Source organism: Lissotriton helveticus, chromosome 1_1, assembly GCF_964261635.1.
Source record: "Lissotriton helveticus chromosome 1_1, aLisHel1.1, whole genome shotgun sequence".
NCBI classification, from domain to species: domain Eukaryota; kingdom Metazoa; phylum Chordata; class Amphibia; order Caudata; family Salamandridae; genus Lissotriton; species Lissotriton helveticus.
The window spans coordinates 899,485,543-899,505,581 of NC_136057.1; the positions used below are offsets into that span (position 1 = coordinate 899,485,543).

Sequence of the window (20,039 nt, forward strand, 5' to 3'; positions counted from 1 at the left end):
CTCTCAGCTCATCGGCCTACAGTACTAAAGAAAAAGTGCATTACTTCTTTAGGATGAGCAGGTGAGGTTTTGTAAGGATCTGTGTGGTTTGATGTGGTCAAAAGTGGAAGGTTAACACTTGAGGGCACTAAGGATGGTGGGCGGACTTTGTCAGCCCGCCATCCCGACGCAATAAAGGGACTGCTCGCCATAAGGGTGGGGGTCCTGGTGGGACATTAGGATGCACCCACCACAGTGGCAGGCGCATCCCGCATGTTTAGCATTGCAGAGGGCGGTGCTGAAAGGCATGTCCCCGCCATTATGCTAAAATGGATGGCTGTGTCTCCCAGACACCGCCACCGTGTTAGCAGCTTTTCCGCCCGGTTGACTCTTCGACCGGGCAAAAAACCGGCGGATGGTCTTTCCGTCCGCCGGGCTCCCCCCCGCCATGGTAATGTGGCGGGGGGGAGAATTCAGTGCGGGCAATCATAATGGACCCCTTGATGTTACGATGTATGAAATGGAAGCCTGTCATGCCGTTTGATATTGCGTGCCCATGCGCAATATATTGTACTGTGTAATTTGGTATGCTATATCCAGGCATGATTGACTGGTTGCAGTGTTCTGCAGTGAGGTGTCATGTATGATGTGATGCGGTGTGTGCCCTTTTACCTATATTTATCCTCTCTCCTGGTGGCTGCGTCCCACTGTCTGTGACCCAGGCATGTCTTCACCACTCGTGTCAAATGGGATCTCACAAATATCAGACCCATTCAGTGTAAGATGATTGAACAAGCTGGTATTGTACGTTTTTTCATAATTAATATGAAACAGACATAGACATGACTTCTTTCAGATCTGCCAGACACTGTCTCGTCAATCTGAACTAAGCTTGACGGCTTATTTGACTGATTTAACAATGCAGTCCACTTAGCTTCCAGTGCCTTTTACCTAGAAGGCAACTAAGCACCATCAGCTACCCACTCTCACACCAGAATCATCTCCCTTCTGCTGCCTTAAAAATCAACTTGGATCTTTAATTTTGAAACTGACAAAATATATCCATCATCCAACATACTCACCTAAATACCTGACTTTGTGAAGTTTTCATAATTGTAAAGACTGATCTCCTCTCTCTATTCCCGGCCTTGTCACCTAATTACCGCACAATGCTCCTTGGTCCAAATGCCCATCTTGGACAATCTACATTCATGGTCACCCATTTTGCAATCATTTTCGTACGTTTCCACCTCCTCATACATCATGACCACATACCTGCACCTTTACTCCTCTACCCTTCCCCCTAACTCTCTAACACACTCGCCCCATTACATATCTTTCCTGCACCACCCAATATTCAGCCATAAATCAATATGCCCCTTCTCTTGCTTACACACCAGCATATATGTCAGCCTTTCAACTAGTCACAATTCACTTCACCTGCTCCCCATGTTTCAAGGACTCCGCCCACCTTAAAAATACTAGAGTCAGTTTTTCATTTGTCTCAAAGTAATGTCACATCCTCAACCTTCCCTTCATCTCAGAAACTATCAAGAGATATCTTTTGATTGACTGTCACACCTCTCCATCCACAACCCAATAAAACCCCTACAAGACAGACTTTCTAGAATACACCCCACCAAGAAAGCTCTCACCCACATACCAAACACCCTTGGCACTATAATCTATTATCAAATCTCCTCTGCTGTGGTTTAGCCAATGCACAACATCTTTATGGCATTCATGGAGGGAGGGAATGGTTCCTGTTTGCTAAGCTGGGGTAACACTGCGGCATAGAATATGCGCTGCAGACAGCACAGCTCAGAAACGCTCATAAGCGTCGTGTTTCTAAGCTGTGCTGTCTGCATCTCAGGGTCCAATTTACAATGTTACAGAGATCACAGTCATATTAAGGATCTTAAAGGTCCCAGGCAAAGCATGTTTTGCAGGCCCTTGCAAGGAACAAATGTACTCTTTATTACACATTTCCTGCTGTTTTTACCCGGCATGATTGATGCTAAAAGTAATGTGTGAAATTTTCATAGAGTGACAAAAACTGGTGAAATATGCCTTGCCCGGGACCCCAAATATACTTAAGATGACACTGGCTTGAGAGAGAGAGACGGAGATGCATGTAGGCAGAAAGAGAGACAGGTTTAGAGGGAGAAATAGAATAGACAGAGATTTAAAGTTAACTTTCCCAGGACACCCCTTGAGAGGTGGATGGCCTGTGTAATTGCCCACTTTGACAATGCCTTAAAATGTATCTGACAGAGTTAGAATGCACTGCAAACGTGATAATTTTGCTAAAAAGGGAACGCACAGATAGATCTGTTTTGCATCCCGTCTACAGGAAAATAACTTGTTTGTGACACAGCTCTTCATCTCGACCAAAAAAAATACACACACATAGGTTGCACAGCCCTCTCTACTTTTTATTTTACTCAAAGCTGTTCCCCCTTGGCTGACTCTTTCCTCCCTTAACCTGCCTTCTTTCCAGTGCCTGCCAACATATATTTTGTCACTCTGATTGGTGTGGGAGAATATTCAGACCTTGATTGGATTTGACCGGAAGGGTTGAGAACTCTTGAAAAGTGCTATACATCCTTCAGACTCATAGATGCTACTTATGGATTTGATCGCAACAAAAATCAAAGGAGTTAGACTCAACCAATACTGCTTGACAATTAACAGATGTCTAGCGTGAGGCACAGAACTAGAAGATAAAACAGGAAAATCTTTTTAGATATTTCTTAGACATTTCCATCTCTAATTATCCATATTTATTTTGTGCTCTTTTTATCTGTATTCATCAGTATTTATTTTGTGTTTTGTCACATGATTGATCCGAAACTATTATAGTTTCAATATTATATAACTGATCAAGGTACACTTGTAATTGGACATTTCATGCGTTTTAATGTTATAAGAAGCAAATTATGATGCATCCTTCATATGCAATTCACTAACATGACTTTAAAATGTTAGTAAATGCACAACTGCAACTGTTTAAAGCTTCATTAGAAAAATGCTTCTCTTTCTTTAAACCCTTGTGTGTTAGTATTTTCTGCTATTGCTTATCAGTCATGAGTGGCATCATCAAAGATAACCGAAAAGAAGACTGAGGGCCAGATGTAGGTCACCAAATACCAGTCGGTAACGGCCGTTACCGACCGGTATTTGGTGATTGAGATGTAGGGGGCCTATATTTTACAGAATCGATAAATTTACTGATTCAGTAAATTTACCGATTCTGTAAAATACCGAATCGGTATATTTACTGAATGGGTAAATCTATATGTAGGTGGCACTGGAAACAGTGCCACAGGCCCCTAAGAATTCGTTATTTACCATGTAATACTCTGGCATGGTAAATAACGAATTTCTGTGTACATGAACATCTGTGCATGTACACCTAAGGGCATGTATGTGTGTCACATGGCACACAAGCCTGAATCAGGGTGCAACAGGGTGTCAAAGTGACACCCTGTCCCCCTTGTAAATTCGGTAATTTAACCGAATCGGTATTTACTGATTCGGTAATTGACATTGATTCCTATGGGCCTCATGGCCCATAGGAATCAATGGCAATTACCGAATTGGTAAATACCGATTCGGTAATTACCGAATGTTACAGATTCGGTAAAAAATTCGGTAAATATACCTACATTGCATTTACCGATTTGTAAATACCGAATCGGTAAAATTCGGTATTTACGAATCGGTAAATGCCATTTACCTACATCGGGCCCCTAGTCCCGTATTTTTTTAGATTTAAAAATAAATACAGGAAGATGGTTTTCTGCCTGTATTTATCTGTACAAATCGGTAAAATGAGGAAAATTGGTAACCTTAATTGTAATCTATATTTCGACCTTGCCCTTCGCGGCATCCACAATATTAAGCCCAATTGTGGAAATAAGAACTTCATTGTTTTGGGAACCTTTGCTTGTAGCATTTCTAGTAACCTCAGAGCCTTCCAGGCATGGGTCCTGCAGGGCTTCGGTTGGGATTTTGATCGCTGTTATTTTAGGACTGGGCCCGATTCCCTGAACGCTCTTTATGCTACAGGTTCTTGGCATTCCTCCAGAGACAACGAGAGACAATATTATTTAAACATGCCAAGCCTTTCATGAGCTGGTCTTGATGTTCCCACAGTGTACTGAAAAACACATCTTGATCAGCTAAGAAGAAAACACTTGAGATTCCAATCTCCCCGCACCTCCCGGTTGTCCTTTAAAAGTGTCCGAGCCATTAGAGGCTCTGAGAATTCATTTTGAACTTAGAAGACAATGCCTGTTTTGTAGCTACTGTAGTCATTTGTTTTGATCACGTTACTACTGTGCGAGAAAACCATCCAGTAGCGCAAATACACTCACCCGGGGGTGTTGTTTAATAGGGTAATTACTATGATAAATTGAAATGTAAAAAAAATATTTCTATGTTTCAAACTGCCATTATTAATGAGACGCAGCTGAGATGTTTGCATATAATTGACATGCTTAAGTTAGTCTAAGTGGGCCTATTCGTGGTTTCATTTTCATTTATGATCAGTGTTTCCCAAACTGTCTGCCGCGACTCGCTGGTGAGTCCTTAGGCGACTTTTGGTGGGTGGCAAAAGTCCAAACAATAAAGATACCTCATGCCTTTAAATTCTGCATTTATCATGTAATTTTTGCTGTGCTTCAAAGACATAGGTCAAATGTCAGGTTATGTCTTCTGACAAATTGCTGCTTTTTTTTAACATGGTGATTGGTGTTTACAAACTCATATTTTGCTGTCATAGAAAGTAAACAGTTATGTGACAATCTTGTTGGTACAGTGTGTGTGAAAGGAAAGGTGGTAGGATATCGTTTTTTTGTAATAAAACGAGAGGGGATCCCTGCAAAGTACATGGAGGGGGTCCCCCAAGCTCAAGAACCAGTTGGGAACTCTCAGGCTGGGGCCCGCTACCGGTGCACAGTGCCGAGGGCTATTGTTACGTACCTGCTACACAACAAATGTAAATGCCAGTAAATGAACTGTACACATTGAGCAGTGAGGCGAGCAAATATGAGCACATTCTTCTGGTAACTCTGAAGTGTGATGGGAACAAAACATTTTAATACGACCAAAACAAACCGAGACTCTTTACTTGAGGATACAAAAATAATAAATAGTCAGTAAAAACCGATTTCCACACATTATCATTTGTATGCAATATAGTTTTATCAGTAACACTATATGCCTGTGCAAACTTGTTTCTCATTTCAACTGTTTACAATTGAAGGTTTAACACAGATACTTAAATTTAATTGTAAACATTTAAATTTCATCCTGAAGGAAGGAACTTCATGAACATGAGAGAAAGATAAAAAGGTTACAGTCCAAAAAGGACCATCAAGCTAGCTGAATATAATAGTGAAGGTCATTTCTGAAGCACTCGCTGCCCGGCATGCCTAATAAGTGGCCATTTATTTATTTATGTGCAGTTCTTTCTTTCCATGTAGGCCACCAGACTAGGCCATGAAGTTAGCTCTGTAACACCAGAGTATGCTTAGTCATGTGACCACCAGCAACTTTGTGAACCAGTGTGCACTGTGTCATTGTATGGAGAGGGTTGTAGCAGGTAATGAAGGTGGCATGCTAGACACTATCTTGGTTTAGCAGAATCTATGAACCACCTCTAGAAATTCCTCATAAAAATACTGACCCCAGTTGCCCTGATGCTGGTAACCCTATAAATAATGGGGTGTTTGGAGGCAGAACAATCAGCTGTGCCTGGAAGCATATCTCAAACAATGCCCCTTTAGTCTTGAACTAACGGCAGGCTCCCTCTTTGCAGGTCATATACCGGGCCATGGCTCCGCCATACTCTTACGAGGACCCATACAGCCAAGAAGCCCAGGAGCAGCTGAAGATCACCAACCTGCGTGTCCAGCTCTTGAAGCGGCAGACCTGCCCGTGTCAGGACGTGCGCCTGGAGGACAAGCCGCAGCACTTTGCGCACTATGCCATCTATGATTTCATCGTGAAGGGGAGCTGCTTCTGTAACGGTCACGCGGACCACTGCGTCGAGTACGATGGTCTCCGGAAGGTCCACGAAACAGGGGCTCTGCACATGGTATGTATTCTGTACGTGTGTCTGAAGTGGAGGGAAAAATACCAGATACATTTGACCACCATTCTAGATTTGGTACTCCAAAGGGTACTCCACTCCTAAGGGAGTGGTATTTTATTTAATTTGTCATGTGTAAAGCGAAGAACAGTTTTACTTGACCTTGGAACAGAATTTCTCATAACTTGCATGAAAAAGTCTTAAGGGGCTGCATTATATTGCACTGTGTGTAGTAAACTGAAAACTTTAAACTGTGAGTGGCAGTTTCAGTTACAGCTGTATTGCAATTAACAAAAAGAACGAGTGTGTTATTATGTACAATGCATACTTTCTTGGTGTTTGATTTGCCACATTTGTAATATAGGTGAATGATTTGCGCACAGGTGTTGCTTGTGTCTGACAATAAGACTTGTTTCCAACAGCTAGAACCCTGCATTCTAAAGTAAAACCTTCTCAAGGCCTCGCAGCAGATAGTACAAATGGTGAATGTTTAATGACTCTAAAGTATTTCAAAGCGCACAACCTTGTTAACAACAAAAATCAAAAGTTTGTTGGATGCTCCCAGGTATCACTCTCTGAGCACGAGTGTAGAAATGCACTATTGTAGCATTCCCATGGAATATGGGATATGTCCCTCGGGCATCACTATGTCCTTAAGTATAAGGTTTCTAGTTCATATATCCAACAAATTTGAAAAAAGATCAGTTTCGATGAAATTTTAATTCATGGTAGTGTTTGTTGTAATTCACAAAAACAAATATATGTTCATCGAGGTTAATTCGAAGATCATCATATCCATAAACTTGTAATGATTCTTAATAATCCCAATGCATTTCGGCAGATATGCTGCCTTCATCCGGGGATGTTCAGAATGCTGTGAAGTTTATTCTGTATAGCGGTCGCGTCCGTGAACCGGCCAAAGGCCCATAGGAATGAATGGGGAGTCAATCCTTATTTGGGATTAGCAATTAGCGAATCGCAAATAAGGAAGCGATTTTAAGGGTGCCAGGGTGTCCAATGGACACCCTGTAGCACCCCTGAAATGGTGATTTACACTGGTGTTGCGCACACACATGTCCAAAGGACATGTGTGTGTGTAACATCCAACATAGAAAAATGCACTAAAGTTCCTTTTTCTAAGTTTTCGCTATTTACCACGAAGTCAGACTTCGCGGAAAATAGCGGCGAAAATTGCGAATTCGCAATTCTAAAATGGTTCATGAATTGCATTTAAGGAATCTCAAATAGAGATTCCTTAAATGCAATTCCTCGCAATTTAGCGATTTCAAAATCTGCGATTTTTGCATTTGGGATGATGAATCCCAAATGCAAAAAAAGCGCTCCCAAAGGGCCAGATTCGCAGAAGTAAAGACGGTGGAAACAAAAGTGCTTAGTGTCATGCAGAAAAAAAGATTGCTTACGTGCAGGGTCTGGAGGAGTTTGAGCCAAAACTCTCCGCCGCTAAATACATTAATGAGCACTCAGTCTGTTATAGCATTTCTCAAACGGGCAAGCATAAATCCGAGAATGTTAATGAGGGAAATGTTGTCCTGATTAACTGAAGACGGGCTATACCCAATTTGTTTAGGTTTTCATAGGAAACGTAGTCTGCACAATTACAAAATATTAGTTAAAATCACAAAAATGTGGCAGAATTACAGTTTATAGTGCAGAGGCCATTTGAACACAGATATCAATCTCATGGCTACATATAAAGTATACAAACTAAATATTTTCTAATTCTGTATGGCTTAAAGAATCTTTTTGTGCAGGCCAGGCCTACCTTGCCCTCACTGGCTACAGCCTGATGAACACAACACTTTTCAGATTTTTAACAATTGTCTTTTCAAATCCCCTCCTGCCCCATCGCACTGACACATATCACTGCAGAAGCTTGTTGACTAACTTTGTTCTGTAACCCCTGAGTGTGAGGGTACCAGAATTGAATGGGTTCATGGGGTCCACAGGCAATATACTGGATGCAGTGCATTTTGGAAACTTGAAAAGCAACTGCATGCAAAATGCAGATTTAAACTACTTGTGTTTTTGTCACAGGTATCACCCGGGGCTCTGTAAGAAAATACCAAAGCCTATATTTTTAGGAATTACAAATTCTTCCACCTTTTCTCCCACCTCCCGCCCAACAACAGGAAACAAAGTTGATTGAGCTGGTGGGTGTGGCTAGGGAGGAAATAGGGTCAATAATAGCTTTCGTAAACCCCTCCTGCTGCCCTGGCCACTAGCTTGATCCTTGGCTAGACGTGGGAGAGGCTAGGTAATCCATCTCATGCACATCCATACGTGTGTATGATGTCACTAATGATGCCACATGCATAATAATGAGTTTATACCCTATCTGGGGGACATTTTGTTTAAATTGTCTGCAGGGAGGCACATTCCTTTACTCACATATAAACAGTTCAGAAGAGCATCCTGTGGGCACTCTTTTATAACATATTATACATATTCACTAAAAAAAAACAAAGGCTAAAGTAACTTTACAGTTAGGTGAAAATTTCAGTGACAGCGTGTTGTTTTAAACTAAAATAAATTCTGAAATTCACTAGTTATAGTTATGTCTAGTAACAGTATCTTGTGCCGCAAAGTAACTATAACTCTCGTCCCCGCCATGCACAGTGTTGTCATCAATGAAGCCATTTCAGATGAGGCAGTTATATTATCAAGTATGTTATAGAACATGTCATGAGTGATGTAAAATGCGGGGTTATTAGCTGTGCTCTTTCCCTATCCTAACCCTCAGGGACTTAGGTGTGTTCCCCAGTGCCCACCCGAGGCACTCACAAGACAGTATGTCAGCTAATGGGAGCAGACAGGTTTTTCCTGCCTGCACTCTCGTGGGTAGGGAAATGGTGTCTCAGGAGTTTGTTTTGTTTTATACCATTGGTAAAGCGCGCTGTTACCGCACAATGTCCTGGCGCTGAAATGATATGATATCTCCCCTAAGATGTACATCGGTTTCTAAAGGCCAAAGAGCCAGGTTTTAATATTTTTCCTAAAGGCCATCAGATTAGTACTTTGTTTCAAGGCCAGAGGCAGTGTATTCCAAACGGTGGAGGCTCCTGAGATGAAACTACGGCCTCCCCACCGTGCTTTCCTGATCCGAGAAGTCTTAACTAGCCCTTGGTTGGCCGACCTTAACTGTCTGGCTGGCGTGTACAGTTGAAAGTGCTGTTGAAGAGAGGATGGACCCAGTCCATTCACTGCCTTGTATACCATACACAATGATTTAAACATTATCCGCTTGCGTACCGGGAGCCAGTGCAATTTTCTCAATTCATGTGCCACCGGTGCAAACTTAGGCAGGCCAGTAATTAGTCGAGCAGCCGCATTTTGCAGCATCTGTAGTTTGTTGAGCAGCCCCTGCTGGGCTTGGCGGAAGAGACTATTGCAGTAATCAAGGCGGGACAGCACAAGTGCTGTCACCACCGTTTTCCGAGTGGCTCTCCCGGGACAGTACAGTAGAGCCTGCCTCGGGGGATCGGTTCCCTAGAGCCTTAAGAGACTTTTATAATAATGTTTTGGCTAAGGGTGCCTTTGCAGGCTCAGGGAGAGGGACCACACCCTCCTGTCCCTGTACTCTTATGTTTCAGCTCCGGTGATGGGGTCCCCAGAGCCCATAGAGACTTGGGGGTACGCGCCTCCCTCCCCTTTGATAAAAAAGGCAGGCCAATATCAACCTTGGGAGGGTCCCCAGACACACCCCCTCCTCAAATAATTAATTAAATGTTGATCCCCCCAGACCCTGGCCCACCGCGGGGTCATTTTAATTTTTTTATGAGGGCCGCCATTTTGGGTTTTTTACCCCATGGTTCAGTGGAATCATGGGGCAAAAAAAGAATTCATTTTTTATTTTCGCCCAAGGTTGGGTCCCTCTGGGACCACCCCACAAAGGCTACGGGGGCAGGGCATCCCTACCCTGCCCCCCTTATGTCTTGCTTTAAAAACAATTTTGTGACAGCGGACTCTGGCTCCAAGACCAGTTGTGGCTGCTGCAACATTTTTCTTCATGTTGCGGGCAGCCAATGAGAGCGCTCGCTCCCACAGGAGGCTCAAGGGAAAACAAAGCTCCATATGCCAATCAGAATGCTCTGATTTTTAATTGAGCTTGCAGGACTCTCATGAGAGTCCTTCGAACCCAATTGTCTAGATATACAAATATTTAGGAATATTTCCCTGAAATTGCTGAATGGATTTACATAAAATCACAAAATGCACACTTACCGTGCCAAGGTCTAGCTTCTTGCCAAACTTGGTGTAGTTACGTTCAGCAGTTTCGGCAATAACCCTTTTTAAAAAGTCTGTAGAAAATGCAAGGGGATTATGCATTTTGGGAGCCCCTGTTGACAGATCACCCAAAAATCTTTCCATGAAGAAACTAGGCAAAAAAGAGCACTTTTTTTGAAACTTTAGTGAAGATTCATCAAATGGCACTAAAGGTTTAGCAAACCAAAAAACCAAAAAAGCCATTTTCAATGGAAATGCAGACCTAACTATAACCACACAGCGGGGACAGCCACTGGGTAATATATCTATATATACACATATAAATACCCAGTAGCCCGCCATTTTGAAGCTATGCATAACAAAAATACCAAGGGCTTGACATATTTTGTCATAGATGCAGTAGAACCAAACATAGGAGGAAACTAGAATCGAGGTATATTGTAGAGCTCGATACGAAGAGTCCAGGAGGCCTCAACATTTGAGAGGATCTCCATACACATTTATATTGTAATGTGAATACAATGTACAAAAAAAAGTCACGTTATCCTAAAGATTTTAATGTTTTTATTATCTTATGGATAGCACTGGCGCAAGTCATGCGAGAGTGGCTCCCAGGGCACAGGTCAATGGATGCTGAAGACTTCAGCTAAAGATAGTCAATAAAGTTTTGTCTAACAACGGTTTAAATGACGAAAAAAACTGTTTCCTTTTGGTTTTTCCTTCAAGGTATTTTATTCATACTTTTGAGTTTCAACCATGTTTTATATTTTCCTTCATTTTTCGATCAAGAAGCAAAATTTAACAATCCGTGAATATTCCAATGCATTTCGCCCATCGGGCTTCATCAGGGAAATCTACAACATGAAAATATATCTATCACCAATCAGAACTTATTGCATTATTCAATTACATCGCACTAAAATATACTCATTAAATCAAATCTACTACATAATAGTGTTATACTCTGACCTCAAACGGTTAAATGTCCAACCATTCCTATATCCAGTATTAATTCTTCATACAAGCATTTATAACTATGGTATCACTCAAGGGTAATAGATGTTACATTACACGCTTTCATATATATCCCAAAGTAGTTCTTAAATTTCGAAGAGTCCCGTCTTAGTACTCGGTACATACTGAGCCTGTTTGTGAGCTGCTGTTCGCTAGATGTTCCCACTCTCACTTTAAGTTAAACCCGGCTCCCAAAGGGCTGCTACATCGTTATCTACTGTGTATTATGTTCAGCAAACTAAAACAAGCGGCTTACGCGCGTAGCCTAAACTAGGGCGATTCCCATTCTTACCCGGAATGATCATGAAGTTCGCGCGTTACCAAACGGAGTGTACTGCTTCAGCCCCGACCGGCGGCGTGTGACGCATCAACCGGAAATGTGACTCATAACGGGCTTCCCCATATTTAATGGGACATAAGCGTTATTTAAGTTGAGAACCATAATCCTCATTCGTAAATTCATACAATGCCTTCAGTACATATAAAATGAGTGTCTGAATGTAAACACAACACATTTAAAGAAATAGATTACGAACTTAATAAATGTAAATAATGGTAGCATGACACAGCACAAGTCTTTCATTTACAGATAGCAATTGTATTCAACCCTTTCATTAATTCCATATGGGGTTAAACTCTGTAGGTAAAAAATCCAATGATTTTCTCGCATGAACTGAGTTATTCTGTTATCTTTGTCATCTTTTTTTTCCACAATTTCAAGAATGCAGGTTTTTATTTGATTTATTTGATGTCTTTGTTCCACAAAATGTGCGGCAACTGCCGATTTCATTACCTTCGTTCTGATATTGCTTTTATGTTCTGTGAGTCTTGTTTTTAATTTTCGCTCCGTTTGGCCAACATACACTTTGCCACAAGGGCACTTGATCAGGTAGATAATGTTTTTGGTATCACAGGTCCCTGTGACTCTTAGTTTGATTTTATTGCCCTTCATAGGATGCGTAATGGTATTGCCTTCCAAAATGTTATGGCAGTTACTACAGTTTCTACATGGGATTGTTCCTTTGTAGGTTTTTTATCCTCTACGATGGTAGGAAGTTTAATGATTTCGCCCAAATTCTTTGCTCGTGTATATGCGAAAACTGGTTCCTCCCTGAAAATATTCTGAAAGTCTGGTTCAGTTTGCAGCATGGGCCAGTGTTTTTTAACTGCTTTCTTGACTAAATGGCTCACTGTGGAAAATTTGCTTACACAGGTTATTTTTACCTCCTTTTTGCTTGGGTTTGAGTTCAATAGCATCTCTCTTGTTTTAGTTTGAGCCCTTTCTTGGGTGGATTTCAATGTGCTCTCCGGGTATCCTCGCTTTTTAAAACGCTGTAACATTATCTGTGTTTGCGTCAATGATTCCTGTGGGTTTGAGACGATTCTTTTAACACGCAATAGCTGAGAGTAAGGCAAATGTTGTTTAAGTGGGCTGGGGTGAAAACTCTGGTAAATCAACAGGTTATTGCGGTCTGTTTTTTTAGTGTATAGTGTGGTCTCCAAATGGTTGTTCTTTTTGATGATGGTTACATCCAAGTAATTGATCTGGTTATGATGGGTTTCCGATGTGAATTGGATGCGAGGATCTATTGTATTTAATTGGCTGATATTCCTGATTAGGCATTCTTTGTCACCCTTCCATAATATGAATATATCATCGATATATCTTACATACATACGTAGTCCTTGTTTCCATTGGTCATTTTGCAGTATATGTCTCTGTTCATACTGATGCATAAAGATATTAGCATACGCTGGGGCAGCAGGATTTCCCATGGAAGTTCCCGATTTTTGAAGGTACCAATGTTTATCACATTCAAAGTAACTGTGCATTAGGACAAAATTCAATAACTCCAGTAAAAAAATCTTTATGGGTTCATCATATTCCATGTGGAGCAGCGCATCTTCCACTGCTTCTATTCCCATCAAATGTGGTATGGAAGTATACAGTGCTTGAACATCGAGAGTACATAAGGTAATCTCTTCTTCTGGTGTTAAATTAATTGCCTCCAGTTTTAAGAGAAAATCAGTGGTATCTTTCACAACGGAATTTATTGTGATTACAAACGGCTGCAGATATTTATCGATCAATTTTCCCACCGGTTCATGGACACTTCCGCATGTAGAAACTATGGGTCGGCAAGGGGGCCTAACCAGATCTTTATGTATTTTTGGCGTGAGGTAAAACTTAGGAGTTTTTGGATACTCAGTGGTAAGATATTTCTTAACTTTTTCATCAATGCATCCTCTTGACACACCTTCTCGGATGATGTTTTCCAAGACCATTTGAATCTCTCTTGTGGGATTTGAATCCAATTCCATATATGTGTAGTTATCCTGAAGATGTACGTCAATTTGGGAATCATAATATTCTTTATCCATGATTACCAGGGCCCCGCCCTTATCCGCTTTTTGGCATACAATGGTGGGGTTGTTTGCTATTGCTTTGAGGGTGGCATATTCTTTTTGTGTAAGATTCCTTGTTTTAGTTTGTTTCCGATAGTTGATTTTATTCAAATCTTGTTTCACCATTTGTTCATACAAATCCAAAGTTTTGTGGCTAATCGGAGCCATATATGTACTGGTCTTGGAGAGACCTTTGAGAGGATCTTCACTTTGTTCTTGTTTGTCTATGACTATATTAGAAAAGAAGTGTCGGAGTCTTAGTTTTCTCATTAGTTTGTAAAAACTAATACTTACTTCCAATTGGTTGGTGTGTGCAGTAGGTACAAATGACGTCCCTTTTTGTAGTGTTTTAATCTGGGTAGTAGTAAGATGCATTTTTGAAATATTGATAACCAGGTTCTCTATTTCATGTTCTTTTTCTTGTCCTTCTTTGTTGTTGTCTGACGTGTTTGTGGCTGTTCTTGTTCTTTCTCCGATGTTGGTTTTTCTCCTTGACCTCCTGGGTCGTTCCCTACATCGGGGCCTATCTCTAAAAAAGACTGTGCAGCTTTAGAGGTGCCTGCAGTGGGTTTATTTACAGTAGGTCCTCTTCTGTTACTTTCTGATGTGGTATCTGTATCGGTTGATGATGTGTCTGTTTGTTGGGTATAGGGACGATTTTGTCGCTTTCTAGCATAAATTTCCGCCCAGTTGTAGACTTCGCCTAACTTGTAGTCGATAGTATCTCGACGGTATTTTCGCAATTTCCTTTCATTTATTTCCTCTGTGTGTTTTGCTAATTGTGACTTGATGTCTTCCAATATGGTGTTAAGTTCCTCAGTCGACATGGCTTTGCTTAACTCCTCTTTCACGTTGTTAATATCCTTCTCGAGTTCCTCCAATATTTGGGAAAGTTCTTCAATTATCAAAAGGATAAGATCTAGTGAGCACTTATTTAAAATGGCGTACCATTTATCCGTAATTTTTTTTGAATTTTTACACAAAGATGGTCTCAACAAAATTATCAATCCCCGTGGGATTCTTGACGCTTTATGGTATCTTAGCATTGTGCTGGCATGCAACCTTTGGTTAATGATTTCCCGTGATAGATATAGAAGTTGTTTTACTTGTTGGTCTTTCGATTTTGATGTAGTGTATTCACATGTTTCCTCTTGGATGAGGGAATAGATTTTACTAGTTTCCTCAGTTGAGTATGCAAATGTGTCTGCCTTTGTTTCTGTTAATTTTGTTATTTCGTCGTACTGCATTTTTCTCGTGCGTGCTACAATTGAGGAGCAGGAATAATATGACAAATAAATGTTATAAACTGTGCACTGCAACTTTAACCCAAGTTTTCAATGTATGCCGTGCTCCTTGGGATAGCTCCCCGCTTTTATTATCCCAGAGCACAGTTTATAGCATTTTATTTTGACTGGAATGAAGACAAAAGTCGAGGCATGTAATTTCAGCCCACTTGGGCAGAATTAGACAATTGAGGCATAACATATTATGACAACACGGCCATTGACGGGGTTTCTCTATAAATAATAGATGAATTTGTGAAAATCGCCAATCTCGATTCATGAAAATCAATTTGGTCAGATATTGTGTGCTCACTTGGGCTAAGTCAATCAGGTGTACTTAAATTGAATCAGTACCAAACTTTGATGAATTTATTATGATGAACTTTTTATAATGAATTTTGTACAATGAATTGACATTCAAAGGACTTGGCGACATCAGAATCACGTTAAACGCGGGTGAATAGGTTGCCACGAATTAGGTAGTAGCCATGAAAGAATGTTGAGGGCCGTGTAAAGAATGAAAATAATTTTTTGACATTGTCTAAATAATTATGTTCTATGAATTACGACTTGTGTTTTAATAATTTTTTAATTCTTTCAATTAATTGGTTTTTGCATATGAATCGAAATATTGCGAAAAACTAGCAGTCTGTTTTCACTATTAGCCAGCACTGAGTAGGGACAAATGTAATGAACAAAAGACTGCTTGTAATGTTACTTCAGTATTAGTGAACAAGGCTGTGTTCAGACTCTCGCAAGGTCCGTTGCAGATGAAGCGCCCTTCGTTCTGGATGCAGTAACGGCAAGCTGCGAGAGATTACGTAGAAGGATATATATATATATATCCAACAATAGTTTTAATCTGGCAAAACAACAGACAAGTTTCGAGCAATCCTGCTCTTGGTCAAGTTTATATATCTTCTCTTCGTGAGGAGGTGTGTGTGTGTGTGTGTGTATGTATGTATGTATATCTATGTATATATATATATATATATATATATATATATATATATATATATATATATATAGAGAGAGAGAGAGAGAGACTCTCATGCTTCCACCCATCTTTATTCAATGGTTCTGTTGTTCTTCTATGGAAAATAGATTAATTTATGCATGACTGGTAGGATCCCCACTGCACTCTCTCATTATTACAATCCAATACTGCCATTAGATGGTATGAGTCAGGTTGCTTATTCTCTTAATCATTCATTCTGGCACTCTTTGGAGGGATTGTATCTAATTTGTGGGAGCCTAAAGGAGGTTAATGTAGCAGTATAGGGTTAATAATGCTACCTAGACTGAATGGCCCCCATGGGATAGGACTATTTAATTTGTACTTAAAGGAGCTCAACACACAGCAGCTGCTTGAAGTGCAGCTAATCCTTAAACAGCTGCTCCCTCAGAAACACCTGAATGCCACAATTTGTCCCTGGCACCTTTATAACTGGCTTGAGGGTGGTATACTTTGGTGTTCTGGCAAAGAATATCTGTTGTGTACAACACACACAAGTGGCTAACCTTGATGCAGAAATGTGGTCCCAAATTAGAGCGCCATTTGACTTGTACATCTCAGTTGGTGCGAACAAAGTCGAATCGTCTGTTTTCTTTCTGTGCTATGAATTCCACGCTTTAAGTTTATGGTGCATCATGTGAAAAGTAAATGGATGAGTCAAATGTTGTAAAAGAACTCTCCTCAGAACAACGTTTTTTCTTCAGTTTGTGGCTGTGCAAACGTGCACACATCAAAGCCCAGAGTCTCTTGATTGATTTATTCTTTCCCGGGTAGCACAGGTGAAAGATGGTCGTGCACAGATGTTTTTCTTGTCAAATTCTTCAACAGTACATTTTTGGTGCGTGCGCTGTTGGTAAAGCTGCCTTGTACAGGATCTGAAACCCAGTGCTCCCCAAGTGGTGCGGCGCGGGCTGTTCCTGTTCCTGTTATGAAAACTTTAACCAGAGAGTCCCAGAATGTAACAACGGGTTTTACAGAGGCGAGCCCCTGAAGGGGCTCAGCAGCCGGCGCCATAACCCGGCGGCGAGCCCCCGTAAAGAAAAGGGGGAGGGGGACCCAGACTGGCGCGAAAAGGAAGGCGCCGGGCAAGGTGTCCCCCCCTCAGCCTCCCCCTGGCGTGGCAACGGCCAATTGGGAGGGCGCGCGGGGTTCAAACCCCCCAATCCCGAAAGTGGCGCAAACACCAGAGTGCCAGTTGGGGGGCTTAAAAGCGCGGCTCCCCCAGGTAAGCTCCAAACATCCAGGAGCTTACCTGTCACCCTCGTCTAGCTTGTATGCTTTTGACTGTGCTCTTATTATTCCAGAAGCTGACCTTATCGGATTTGTAGATGTTTGAGAGGACCCTCCGGTACGCAATTGAGCCCACGCTGCGGACACGAAATTTGGTTTCCCTCAGAGGCGTAGCCGGAAGGTCCTCTCAAACATCTACAAATCCGATAAGGTCAGCTTCTGGAATAATAAGAGCACAGTCAAAAGCATACAAGCTAGACGAGGGTGACAGTGTTGGATTACTTGTCAAGCGACGGCTAGAAATGAGCTAGGTTTTTTGGATTTAAGCTTTGGGTCCTGATGAGAACTCCCCACCAGATAGGAGTTCGAAACACGTAGAACAGTTTATCGTAGAGCCATAGGAATTTTGAATCTAAGATAATTCACAGTTCCAAATTGAAGGAAATAAGAAAGAAATTCTTTTTGCTATAGCTTTTGTAAAAAAAATTATTTTTTGATTAAGATGTATATATGAGTGTATGGGTGCTTGTGGAAGACAAATGGTTGAATGTTTGAATGATTGGGATTTATGAATATTTTTGAATATGTACAAAAGTAAGGTGTATTTTAATGTAATGTGTTTTGTATTGTAGATGTTGATTATGCAAATTTGGTGAAATTTAACCAACAAATGTACAAAAAAAGAGTATAATAAAGTAAATGATCAATTCAGAGTGAAGTATATAGCTCACATTCACATTTAGTTTCAATCAAATGTGTGTTGGAAAAGAAACAAGTTAAGAGAAAAGTATTGACAATTGTTCAGTTTTTGAGCGGCGGTCCACCCGGCATATCATCAGGCGTGTACACAATGCACTGGTAAGGCGCCCGACATGGGGAGGCCTGCAGCTTTCCTGCTCGCTGACAGTGACATGGACAAACACTGATTCGATCAGTTGGGACAGTTATACCCTTCTACAAGCCCTCAACTTCAGCCCGCTCTTTCTCACCTATATTTGTCTTTTATACACGGCCTTGTCAGCGTCCATCTGGGTGGCAGGTACGGTACCCAACTAATTTCCAGTATGTAGGGGCACCAGGTAACGTTGCCCGCTGTCCTCTTTACTATCTGCGCTAGCAATTGAGCTGCTAGCTGCAAGGGTGAGATGAGATCCACTAGTGCGTGGACTTGACTGACCCCCAGAGACGTCGAACAAAATCGTACTATACGCAGATGACGTCCTGTTTTTCTTCATGGACCCAGCATTTTCTGGCCAACGGATATTGCAGATCTTGCAGTTCTTTGGGAATACCTCGGGGCTGTACATGAAGCCAACAAAATCGGTATTATTCTTGGTATATGGGGCTCACAGGTGAATGGCGTGGGCAGAGCATTGACAAAGGCCACTGAGGGCTTCCAAAATCATATCTGGGGGTCTATGTCTCCCCGGACCTGACCATCTCCTGGCAGTATAACATCAACCCCTTACTGCCCCATATAACATCAACCCCTTACTGCCCCTTGTCTGTAATGAGGTCAATGCATGCCCCCCCCTGCCTCTGTCTTTGCTGGGTTGCTCTGCCATTTTTAAAATGGTGTCCTTACCCCGCCTGCTATATAGGTTGCAATACCACCCTTACAACATACCAGACTCATGGTTCCAGCAGGTAAACGCTGCGCTCAATCACTTCCTATGGGGGGGGAGTGCGTTGTCTGGGTGGCCCTAAGCACATGTATTCAGTTCATTTATTTTGGAAGGATTGCGGCTGCAGATGTGCATTCCTACTACATTGCCTCTCACCTCCTTACTGTTAATGACTGGTGGTATAGCGATCAATCTGATCCTGCATACGCGGTTGAGAGATGGACAATGAGGAACAGATCAGCCCTAGATTATTTATACAGCTGGAGGACTTCGATTCACCTGCCTCCGGCCGCCAGAGTGGATATCCAATTATGGCGACAGAAGACCCGCCAAATGGGATGGGGGGATAAACTAACAAGAGAGACCCCACTATGGCACGTGACGGTCCTGTGTCAGGTTGCAGGACTACCGGAGGCTCAGAGGGTGGGACCTTATAGGCTTGTCAACACAGGGAGAAATGATGCACGGCACAACCTTGGATGTCTTTCCAACAGTTGCAGGAGGAATACCACCTCCACTGGAGCCGGTACTACAGATACCTATAGTTCCGACACACCCTCTCCCCATATCCAGCCGTAATACAACCTGTAAGAGGGAAGGCTGCTGCTTGGGGATATGGATTATAGGCAGTTAGACCAGACTTTGGTTACATATAGCCCTACCACAATACAGACGCTGCAGGTGGCATGGGAGGGAGACACAGAAAATCTCCACGATGACGATTGGAAAGAGGCCCTGGCAGCCCCCTGGGGTGCTGCAATTTCATCACCCTATCGACTTATCCAATTGAAATACCTACACAAAGCTTACTACACAAGACACTGTCTGTGGCGGATGGGAGCGATATAATCTCCGTTGTGCCTTCGTTGCAAGGCTGAGGAGGGTACCTTTATGCATACGGTGTGGAGCTGCACATCACTGCTGCGGTTTTGGCTGGGATGAACTCTGACTTAGCTCGGGTCTTGGGTTGGGGAGATCCTCTTGGAGCCTAATTGGCATAGTACGGATGAGATCAGGGGGAACAAATACAAGCAGCATCTCTTGTTTCTGGGACTGTTATTGGCCAAGCAGGACATCGCCCAACATTGGAAAGCAGAGTTCCCACCTTCAGTGAATGAATGGAGTGTAGCCATGGACAAGTGCAT

The 20,039-nt window shown here is 41.9% G+C and overlaps 1 protein-coding gene across 2 annotated transcripts in view; it reads left to right on the plus strand.

The window, feature by feature from the left end:
- Positions 1–20,039, plus strand: part of NTN4 (netrin 4) — a 567,299-nt gene that overhangs the window by 184,033 nt on the left and 363,227 nt on the right. For both annotated transcript variants that reach the window (XM_078675865.1, XM_078675873.1), the window contains exon 3: positions 5,804–6,082. In XM_078675865.1, the coding sequence (XP_078531991.1) occupies positions 5,804–6,082 (279 nt within the window). The remainder of the gene's footprint in view (positions 1–5,803; positions 6,083–20,039) is intronic.